Source organism: Vidua macroura, chromosome 6 (genome assembly GCF_024509145.1).
Source record: "Vidua macroura isolate BioBank_ID:100142 chromosome 6, ASM2450914v1, whole genome shotgun sequence".
NCBI classification, from domain to species: domain Eukaryota; kingdom Metazoa; phylum Chordata; class Aves; order Passeriformes; family Viduidae; genus Vidua; species Vidua macroura.
Window position 1 is genome coordinate 1,936,486 of NC_071576.1, and position 10,564 is coordinate 1,947,049.

General features: G+C 52.2%; 1 protein-coding gene across 3 annotated transcripts; it reads left to right on the forward strand.

Moving 5' to 3' along the window:
- Nucleotides 1-588: 588 nt before the first annotated feature.
- Nucleotides 589-10,246, forward strand: KLHDC2 (kelch domain containing 2). Of its 3 annotated transcripts, none has more exons than XM_053981377.1 (14): nucleotides 589-695; nucleotides 2,087-2,253; nucleotides 2,995-3,074; nucleotides 3,895-4,012; nucleotides 4,998-5,113; nucleotides 6,262-6,343; nucleotides 6,447-6,530; nucleotides 7,429-7,509; nucleotides 7,624-7,682; nucleotides 7,852-7,961; nucleotides 8,393-8,465; nucleotides 9,085-9,172; nucleotides 9,497-9,549; nucleotides 9,984-10,246. In XM_053981377.1, exons 2-14 carry the CDS (start codon nucleotides 2,098-2,100, stop codon nucleotides 10,105-10,107), a joined length of 1,224 nt encoding a protein of 407 aa, XP_053837352.1. In that variant the 5' UTR covers nucleotides 589-695; nucleotides 2,087-2,097; the 3' UTR covers nucleotides 10,108-10,246. The 3 variants fall into 3 exon arrangements, with proteins under 3 accessions (XP_053837352.1, XP_053837350.1, XP_053837353.1); XM_053981375.1 differs by lacking the exon at nucleotides 589-695 and adding an exon at nucleotides 784-892; XM_053981378.1 differs by lacking the exon at nucleotides 589-695 and adding an exon at nucleotides 897-979.
- The last annotated feature ends 318 nt before the right edge of the window (nucleotides 10,247-10,564 follow it).

The following is a 10,564-nucleotide window of genomic DNA, read 5'->3' on the forward strand; positions in this document are numbered from 1 at the left end:
CAGACTCTCCCAGTGTTAATTCTGGGACAGTTCAGACGCTCCCAGCGTTAACTTTGGGGTGCCCGGGTGCCCTGGGGTGAATTTTGGTGCGGTTCAGACGCTCCCAGCGTTAACTCTGGGGTGCCCGGGTGCCCTCGGGGTGGATTTTGGGGCAGTTCGGACGCTCCCCGCGTTAACTCCGGAGTAGCCCCGGCCTGATTCGGCGGTGCCGGTGCCCTCGGGGTGAATTTTGGGGCAGTTCGGACGCTCCCCGCGTTAACTCCGGGGTGCCCCCGGGCTGATTTCGGCGGTGCCGGTGCCCTCGGGGTGAATTTTGGGGCAGTTCGGACGCTCCCCGTGTTCATTCTGGGGCAGTTCGGACGCTCCCGCGTTAACTCCGGGGTGCCCCCGGGCTGGTTCGGCGGTGCCGGTGCCCTCGGGGTGAATTTTGGGGCAGTTCGGACGCTCCCGCGTTAACTCCGCGGTGCCCCCGGGCTGATTTCGGCGGTGCCGGTGCCCTCGGGGTGAATTTTGGGGCAGTTCGGACGCTCCCCGCGTTAACTCCGCGGCGCCCCCGGGCTGGTTCGGCGGTGCCGGGGCCCGGAGCCTGCGCGCTGCCGCCGGAAGGTGCCGCCCGCCCGGCGGATGTTGCGGCGCGGCCGCGGCTGAGGGAAGGAGGGAGGGAGGGACGGCGGAGCGGCAGCGCCGGGGCCGCGGTAGGAGCGGGACGGGGCCCGGGGGGCTCCGGGGGCTCGGAGGGACGCGGGGCGGGCTCGGGCTCGGGCCGGTAACGGCGGCGGGCAGCGCTCGGGCGGCCGCGATGTCGCGACAGTTGAGCGTGTCGTGAGGGGCCCGCCCTGCGCTCGGGCATGTCGCGACAGGAGGGAGGTGTCGTGAGGAGCCCCCGGCTGCGGTGTGTGAGGGCGGTGGGCAGAGCCGCAGGGCTGCGGGGAGCTGAGGGGGAAATGGCTGAAGGGACACGGCCCAGCGTCTCTGAGGGGTAAAATGAATAATAGAACGCTGTACATATCTATTATGGATAAAAATTATATCGGTGTCATTTCTCCGAGGCGGTGAAGACACCGCTAGCTCGAAGCAGCAGGTTTCACGGGGCTGTGGGCAAGGCTTGCTAATCTAAATTAGGAATCGTAATTAAAGCTCACAGATAACCCCCTGAAGGTGGTGCAGCGTCTCCGTGGCGGGAGTGATTAAAATTAAACAGCAAAAACCCCTCAGGAGCGGTGTATGGGAATAGCAGAATATCCAGCCCTGGAGTGCAGGGTGTGATTGTCCCACTGAGGTCCTTTCCCCTGGCTTTGGGTGCACAAATTTGGGCTTTTTTGGCTTCCCCGAGCTTTGGATCTGTGCTTTCCCAGCACAGGCTGGGGTTTGGCGTTCTGCATGGGTTTGGAGCAGGGACATTGGTTCTGTGGGATTTTTTGTGGGATGGGTGACATTGTCCTGCACTGAGCTGCTGTGGAAGGTTTGGGTGGGGGACACTGAAAAGCTCCAGGATTTGCCGCCGTTGTTGTCAAAGCTGTCAAATTTATTCCCCCTTGGATTGTTTTGGGTTTTTTTTTGACATTGTAGAATGGTGTGGGTTGGAAGGGACCATCTTATCCATGGGCAGGAACACCTTCCACTATCCCAGGCTGCTCCATCCTGGCCTTGGATACTTCCAGGGATCCAGGGGCAGCCACAGCTTGTCTGGGCAAATCAAGCAAAGTATTTACAGATAAGATTTTAAATATTTTTAAGAACGGACACTTTGAGTCACATTGGCAACTGTAACCATTACAAACCGTGCACCACTGAGGAGTTCCCACCTGGAGTGGTTTTTACTCCAGCCGTGTGTGGTTTATCCTGGATTTTCCAAGCCCCACACTGTGTCAGGGGAGGGTCGGGATCTCAGGGAAAGGTTCCACTATTCCAGAGGGTGCTGAGCACTGCCCAGGCTCCCCAGGGAATGGATGGTGACATCCCCGAGGCTGCCAGAGCTCCAGGAGCGTTTGGACAGCGCTGCCAGCGATGCCCGGGGTGGGATGGCAGGGCCAGGAGCTGCCCTGGCTGATCCAGCTGAGGGAATTCCGTGCCGCTGTGCCCGCAGCACGTCCCGAGATGGCCGATGAGAACGAGGAGCTGCCGGCCGACGAGGAGCTGCCGGCGCCGGCCGAGGAGGGCTTTGAGCAGCTGGAGAACGACAGCCCCGCGGAGCGCAGCGGGCACGTGGCCGTCACCGACGGGCGCTGCATGTACGTCTGGGGAGGATACAAGGTACAGCTCCCCTGCACCAGCCTGGGAATTGTGTCCCGTCCACCCGGGCGTGACTCTGGGGAATTATTCCTCCCCCGGAACGCGGCAGCTCCGGCGAGCAATTTGTAACGGGGTGTTTTGCAACGCTGGGATAAATCACGGGTGTCAAAGCTTGGCAGGTAACACGGATTTTCGGGGTGTCGTTCGCCTTTGGCACGAGGTGAAGGGAGTATTGTCTGATTGGAATTGTGCACCCTGGGAGTGGCGATTTTATTTGCACAACTGTGGTTTTGGACGGTAATTTGTAATTCGTGATTACATTTTGTAATTGTAATTTTGGGTGGCAGTAATTTTCGGGGTGGTAAGGATCCCAAGTTTGCTGTTGACACACGGAGGGGTGCGTGTGCTGCAGCACCACAAAACTGGTGAATTGTCAGTGAACTCAGTAATGGGGGAATGAAAAAGGAGCTTTTGGCTCATTTCTGCTCCCAGGCTCAGGCTATAAAACAGAGATTTAACTTCCATTTGCCCCTGTCTGGCTCTGCTGGGAGCTGATTGTTCCCAGCAGGTGCTAAACTAGGCTGATTGCTGCTCCCCATGCAGGTGGGAGGCACAGGAGTGTGGGAAGTACAGGCACTGCTCCTGCTTTGATCTGTGCTGCGATTAGGTCCCAGAGGGGGTGCAGACATTCCCAGGAGTCTGTAACTCCACGTGTCAAACGTCCTTCTAACCCTGCTTTTCCTTCTCTGGCCTGTCCTGCAGAACGCCCAGGTGCGGGGGTTTTATGACTTCTACCTGCCTAGGGACGAAATATGGATCTACAACATGGAAACTGGAAGATGGTACAGTAAACCATTAATCTGGGGAGAAAATCTGATAAATCCTTGAACTGGTGTGGAAAGGGACTGAGCACTGAGAGAATTCTCTGATCTCTTTGTTCCCACCTATCAAACTGTTGCAAAAGTGTGTCAAATATTTCAGGTTTGGTGGGTTTTTTTTCTGTGAAAGCATCCAGTATGTTTTTCCAGGATGAAGTAGGAGACGCAGCTGGGACAGGCAGCCTGGATAGGGGCGTGTGACCACCAGTGTGAGGTGTTTTGGGATTCCTGGGATAGGATAGAGCAGCTGGAAATTGTGTTTGTACCACTTTTGATGCCAGTGGTGGTCAGGGAATCCCTGTTGGGTTCTTGACCTTTTCAGGAGCTGTTCTTAAAGGTTGATGCAACCAAAGAAGCTGCTCAGTGCTTTGCAGGAAGTGGGATTTCAGTCATGCTCCCAGCCCTCCCTGGGGTCAGGGACAGCCTGGGGCACGGGCTGGAATTTCCTCTTTGTGGTTATGATGTTTACAAACAGGAAAAATCCAGGAGCAAAGTGGAAACCTGCAGTTTACACAGGTGAATCCTCTTTGCCTGAGGATTCTGAGCATTCCAAACTCCTGAGCTGGGCAGATGGGATTCCTACCCCCCAAAAACCCATGTATTAACCAAATTACCTTTTCCCCGCCCCTCCATCATAACAGAGTCGTTTTGTGAATTGTTACATCTGAAAAGGTGGGAAGAACAGACTTGAATGTCCACAGTGAACTGTGGCAATCAAATCCCTCCGAGTAAACCCCTCCCTGTTCACTGGGAGCAGGTGAAATATCCCACCCTGGTTTTGCAGGAAGAAGAGCAAGACTGAGGGAGATGTTCCCCCCTCCATGTCTGGCAGCTGTGCCGTGTGTGTGGACAGAGTGGTTTATCTCTTCGGGGGGCACCACGCCCAGGGCAACACCAACAAGGTCAGGAATTCCCTTCTCCCACCCTTTCCCATGGGGGTTGTGCCCTGGGAGCTTCACAGCACTGCAGGAACACCCCGAGCTGGCATCGGTTCTGTCCTTGTGCAATTCCCCTCAGCAGCTGGATTGTGTCCCTGCCTCTGAGTTTGCTGATTTTAAAAGATGGGAGTTGCCAGAGTTGCCTGGATAATATCAGGAGCTGATCTGCAACTGGTCTGGGGTGGCTTGAAGTGTTTCTGTTCCCTGGAGTCTGTGGCAATCCCAGAATCCCAAAATCATTTAGGTTGGAAAAGTCCTCCGAGATGACTGATCACCACCCCTTCAGCTAGAATTAATTAATGATATTTTCTGATAGTCTGGCAATGTGGTTTAAATTAAATCGTTTTTGTCTATAGAAATATGTAGTTTATATATTTAAATATGAGATCATTTATTTATTATGTAAATGTAAACGAGAAGGAGTTGGAAGGCATTTTTGCAGACAGTTTGAAACAAACCTCATTTGTAAGGTGTGATTTCTTCCCTTCCTGCTGTGGCATTCTTACATTTCAGTTCTTGTAAGTGTAGCAGCTGGTTCTCTTCCTGTACAATTATATAAATGCACAGAAGGTGTAATACTGTAAAAAATGTCACTTGCTAAACTTTTGAACCATTTTTTAGTTTTTAAGACAATTGTGCTCTGTACACACCTTCATTGTATCCCACAACAGCTTTTGGATGTTGAAACTCAGTGTTAGCATGAGTTTCATAACCCTGTTGGTGGTGTAAAAGGTGTTTGAGTCTGCAAAAAGGTCACAAAAAGGTTTTGATTTGTGATTCCATCTTTTGTTGCAAATGCTTTCAGTGCTCTACTTTTCAGCTAGGAAAAGAACTTTTCATTTATTACTGTTTCTATACCAACACATGTTCATTTAAAGTCACTATTTTAACAGCAGACTTAAGCTTGAAGCTGATGATGTGAGTTTAAAAAATCTCTTTATTTTCCCAGTTCTACATGTTGAATGCCAGATCCACGGACAAAGTGCTGCAGTGGGTGAGAGTGGAGTGCCAGGGGGTGCCCCCCTCGTCCAAGGACAAGCTGGGGGTGTGGGTGCACAAGAACAGGTGAGGCCCCAGCGAGGGCTCTGCTCTCTCTTGGCTTCTCCCTCCTCCTCCTTCTCCTCCTGCTCCTCCCTGCAGTCACTGTGAGGCTGGCTGGGAATGTTCCCCTGGGGAGGAGAAGCTCCAGGGAGAGCTCAGAGACCCTTGCAGGGCCTGGAGGGGCTCCAGGAGAGCTGGAGAGGGACTGGGGACAAGGCATGGAGGGACAGGAGCCAGGGAATGGCTCCCAGTGCCAGAGGGCAGGGATGGATGGGAGATTGGGAATTGGGAATTCCTGGCTGGGCTGGAATTGCCAGAGCAGCTGTGGCTGCCCCTGGATCCCTGGCAGTGCCCAAGGCCAGGCTGGACAGAGCTTGGAGCAGCCTGGGAGAGTGGAAGTGTCCCTGCCATGGCAGGGGTGGCACTGGATGGGATTTAATGTCCCTTCCCACCCAAACCATTCTGGGATTTTGGAGTTTAACTCTTGTGCTGCCTTGGCCACTCCATGGGGAGAGCTCCCAGTTAGGAGATGTGCTGTGGGGTTTGCTGCAGAGACTCAGGAAAGGTGGGGAAACCCTTGTGTGTCCCTTCCAGCTGGGGATGCTCCGTGGTCCTGTGGAATTGCCCACAGTGCTGCTTTTTCAGCTCCTTGATGTGGGGAGTGAGCTCCTCATTAGCACAGCTGATAGGATCAGGTTAGATGTGAATCTGTGCAGGGCTGCAGTTGTGGGTGGTTAATTAGGTGCTGCAGGTTGTTTTCTGTCACTCCAGAATCCTGTAGGAATTTCTGGCAAAGCCATGCCAGTTCCTAACACAGGCTAAACCCCAGAGGTAAAACTGGGAGGTAATTCCCATTTAAACTCCAGGAAAACAACATGGCAAAGGCCAAAGTGCAGTGACCAGGCTGCACACCCTGACAGCTCCAGAGATCTGGAAGTGGAGCAAAGCTTGGGAGCCTGAGGCTGGGAACAGCTCCAGAGGGATTCAGTGTGGGTGGGAGGGTCAGTGAGGCAACAAACAGAGCCCTCACCTGGAAAACCAAAGGAGCTTCCCTGGTTTTCTGAGCACAGACTATATATTTATATATTTATATGTATATAATTATGTATTTATATTTATAATAACAGATGTGACAGAATTTCTCACAGCTCTTGCTCCATATTTCCCTCCAGGCTGATATTTTTTGGAGGCTATGGCTATTTTCCTGAAGGGAAACAACGTGGAACATTTGAATTTGATGAAACTTCTTTTTGGGTAAGTAACCCTGCAAGCCATTTCTGTTTCAACTTTTAATATTTAATCAGTGCTTGTTAAAACTTGTTACTTCTTTATGTTTTTTTTTTGTTTGTTTTTTAAGAATTCAGGTCTTCCTAGAGGGTGGAACGACCACGTGCACATTCTGGACCTTGAAACTTTCACTTGGAGCCAGCCCATAACTACGGTAATGAATGGTTTGCTGTCAGTTAATTAAGTCACAGCTCAGTAATGTTATTTAGGAGTGCTCTTGGAGCCATTTCCACTGAATTTAAACCATTCATTTAGACAGATCCACTCTGCAGAAAGAGGAAATTTGCCTTTTCTTTTGATCTGTCTCCGTCCATTTTTCCCTGTCGCTTGCTTGGTTGATGCTGCAGCTGCGTTGTGCTCAGGGCAGGGGAATGTGGGGTTTGCTGTCACCCTCAGTGCCAGGGGATGGTTGGTTCCTGTCTCTGGGGGGCTGAATTGTGGTCAGGAGACAATTAAACACTGCTAACTGCAAATAAACACATTGGGAGTGTTCTGGAACAGGGAAATGGGCTGGTGTTGCCACAGGGTTGGAGGAAGTGAAATACGAGACAAGGAGCTCCAGATTGCCAAAGAATTGCTCTGATTACTTCATACGGGTCTCAAGTGGTTCAGAAACTCAAGAAAAATGGTGTTTAATGGAATCCCACAATGGTTTGGGTAGGAAGGGACCTTAAAACTCATCCAGTTCCACCCCTGCCATGGGCAGGGACACCTTCCACTATCCCAGGCTGCTCCAAACTGTCCAGCCTAGCCTTGGACACTTCCATGATTTATGAATTTAAGGATTTATTATGTCACTGTCTCATTTACAGTCTGTCTTCTGTGGCTGAACCCTGTGCTAAAAGCAAAATTTATACACTTCAAGAGGGAAAAATAAAGCCCATGTTTAATGAGTTCTCTGATCTTCCATCCATCAGAAAACCAAGCCTGCACACAGGATGATTTACTGGCTGCATTTTTTCACTCTGATCCTTGCTGGCCTTAAATCTGAGTTGAGCTGAGCCTCTCTTGTCCTCTGGTGACTGATCTGTGCTGTCCCTGTCCCTTCCCAGGGGAAGACCCCGTCCCCTCGAGCCGCTCACGCCTGTGCCACGGTTGGGAACAGGGGCTACGTGTTTGGAGGCAGATACAGGGTGAGCCCAGCCCCGCTTCCCCTGTGCTTATGGGATGGAATTCCATCCCAGGGCCTCCCCACCCTCCCAGCCAGACCTCAGCAGGAGATTTGAACACGCTCTGCTCTCTTGTAGGAGTCCAGAATGAACGACTTCTACTACCTGAACCTGGACACCTGGGAGTGGAACGAAATGTGGGTGCTCAGGCTCGATCCACTTGAAATTCTTTGTGTCTAAAGAAATTAAAATTGTCCTTAAGTCACTGCAGTATCCTGCAGATAGCTGAAAAACAATCAGGGCAGGAAAGGGAGAGGGATTTTGCTGTCCCTGATGGTGATTTGGGGTGTTTTTATTGCAATCCAGACTCACCCAAGGCATCTGCCCCGTCGGCCGATCGTGGCATTCCTTAACGCCGATTTCCTCGGATCACCTCTTCCTCTTTGGAGGCTTCACCACGGACAAGCAGCCCCTGAGTAAGTCATTCCAAAGGGATTTGGTGGTGGCTTTGTGCTCTGGAACAGCTGTGCACAGGAGCTGGAATGATTGCCTTGAATTCCTTCTAAATTCCTCTTGTGTGCTCCAACTCCTCCTTCCACAGAGCAGGAGTTGCTGAGGGTGTGGAGACACAAGAACTTCCAGCAATTGATCTGCTCTAAAAATGTGTCTAAAAGTGCAAATTGAAATTGGTGACAGCTTTACAATTCTCCACCTTCACCCCCATAAATCTCTGTTACATTAAACACCTGTTGTCAAACAGGAGCCAGTGTTTTATAAGGTTTTTCCTAAAATATTTGATTTATTTAAGAACAGAAATGGGATGTGCTACACCAGAGTATTTGCATATTGCAACAACTTACAGAACTGACAGAATCCTGTTTTTATCTGGGATTTTGCTTGTTTTCAGGTGATGCCTGGATTTATTGTATCAGCAAGAACGAGTGGGTACAGTTTGAGCATAACTACTCTGAAAAACCAAGGTATGGCAGACAATTCCCTGGAAATTTGGTACGGAAGGGGTGTGGAAGCACCTGGTGGTGGCTGTCAGAGAGAGGACCCTGGTTCCTCCTCACAGCTCTCCTTTTCCACGAGCTGCAGGTTGTTGTGTGCTCCCAGAGTTCCAGGGCAGGCAGCCTGTGAAACAGCAGGAAGCACTGGATTTAGGGTTTGATCTCGGGATTTAGGGTTTGATCTCAGGATTTAGGGTTTGATCTGACTGCAGAGGGCTCTGAGCTGCACGTGCCAGCAGCAGAGCTAAGTGGAACCAGTGTCCTTGCTGTGCCACCACCCAGGCACGGGTTGCTGTCACCAAGGTCCTGCCAGAGGCTCGTCCTGTGCACACCCAGGGCTGGTCTTGGCTTCCTGCTGAGGAAGTAGGAGTTGGTGACCTGCAAATTAAAGCCCCACAACCTCTGTGATGCACGAGTGCGGCATGGAAAACACGAGACTTCCTCCCTCTGGTTGGGGAAGTGACCTGAGCCAGGTTAAGGAGTTAAAGCACTGATGCTTCCTGGTTTTCTCCCTTTGGCCTGGCTGGGATGGAGGGATCTTCCCGGAGCTGGGGTTTTGTGTTAATGCAGTGCTGCTCTCTGTTCCCAGGCTGTGGCACACGGCCTGTGCCAGCGAGGAGGGCGAGGTGATCATCTTTGGGGGCTGTGCCAACAACCTTCTGGCCCATTCCAAAGCTGTGAGTTGGTTTTGAGCTTCCCCTTCCCATGGGATCTGCAGTGCTGGACTGATCTCGTGGGGATCACAAAGGACAAAGCCTGAGGGGGAAATGCTTTGCTCCTGTCCAAAGTCCCCCAGTGCAGATGCCTCAAGGCTTGGAAACCTGAAGGCTTCTCCTTCCCCTGCCCAGGGCAGGTTGGAACAGGATAAGCTTTAAGCTCCTTCCAACCCAAGCCATTCTGGGATTCCCTGCTTCCATGGTTGTGTGAGCCTGGGCTGCTCTGGCTCCTGCTGAGAGCCCACAGAACCAATTCTCCCTCTCTGTCTCTCTGCCACCCTCCAGGCTCACAGTAATGAAATCCTGGTGTTCTCCCTCCAGCCGAGATCTCTCGTAAGGTAAGAGAGCAAGACTTCAGCATGGAACTGTCGTGTCCCAGCTTAGCTGGCAGGAGGAAATTTCAGGGAGGGTGGGGAGGCCCCTGCATGGCTGTGGCTGCCCCTGGATCCCTGGAAGTGTCCAAGGCCAGGTTGGACAGGCCTTGGAGCACTCTGGGATGGTGGAAGGTGTCCCTGCCCATAGGAAAAGTGTGGAATGGGATGGGATTTAAGATCCTTCCAACCCAAACCATTCTGGGATTCTAAGACAAGTGGGGCAGAGTTACCATTAGACCTGTTCATGTTCCTGAAATACTGGAAAACATTTCTGCCTCTACCAAACGCTGCCAGAGCAGCAGCCAGGGCTGAGGCTGGAGGACTCCCCTCACTCAGCACCTTGGGCACAAGCTCCCAGCGCAGCCTCCTCCGTGCTGACAGCAGCCCTGTGTTCCCAGGCTGTGCCTCGAGGCCGTGATTTGCTTCAAGGAGATGTTGGCCAGCTCGTGGCACTGCCTGCCCAAGCACCTGCTGCACAGCGTGAACCAGCGCTTCGGCAGCAACAACACCTCGGGCTCCTGAGCCCGGCCCCCGCGCCCTTCAGGTGTGTGCTGAACCCTCTGTGTGTAGGTAGTTGCTTCTCGCCCTCCCGTGCATGTGAATGGCCTAGAGAGAACCTATTTTTGTGTGAGATGTTCCAATAAATGTATTTAATGCCAGAGGAGACGAGCCTGAGCTTAAGCTGTAACCAGGTGTTGGGTTGTGCACCCCAAGGGGGTGAGGCCGACCCCAGAGCAGGGGGGGGATGTCCATGGGGACAGGAGCTGGGAATGCTGAGCACACCACGGCTCTGGAGCGTTGCTTTAGTGGTGTTTAGTCCACAGCTTCATGTTTTGCCACAGATGCTTAAGGTCAGAGAAGCAGGATCTGGAAGTTAGGAGCAGGATCTGGAAGTTGTCCCATTGTTGGTTGATAAACTGTCGTAAACCTTGAGATGTTAAAGCACCACTAATTTCTGCTTGGCTGTAGTTCGGGTTTT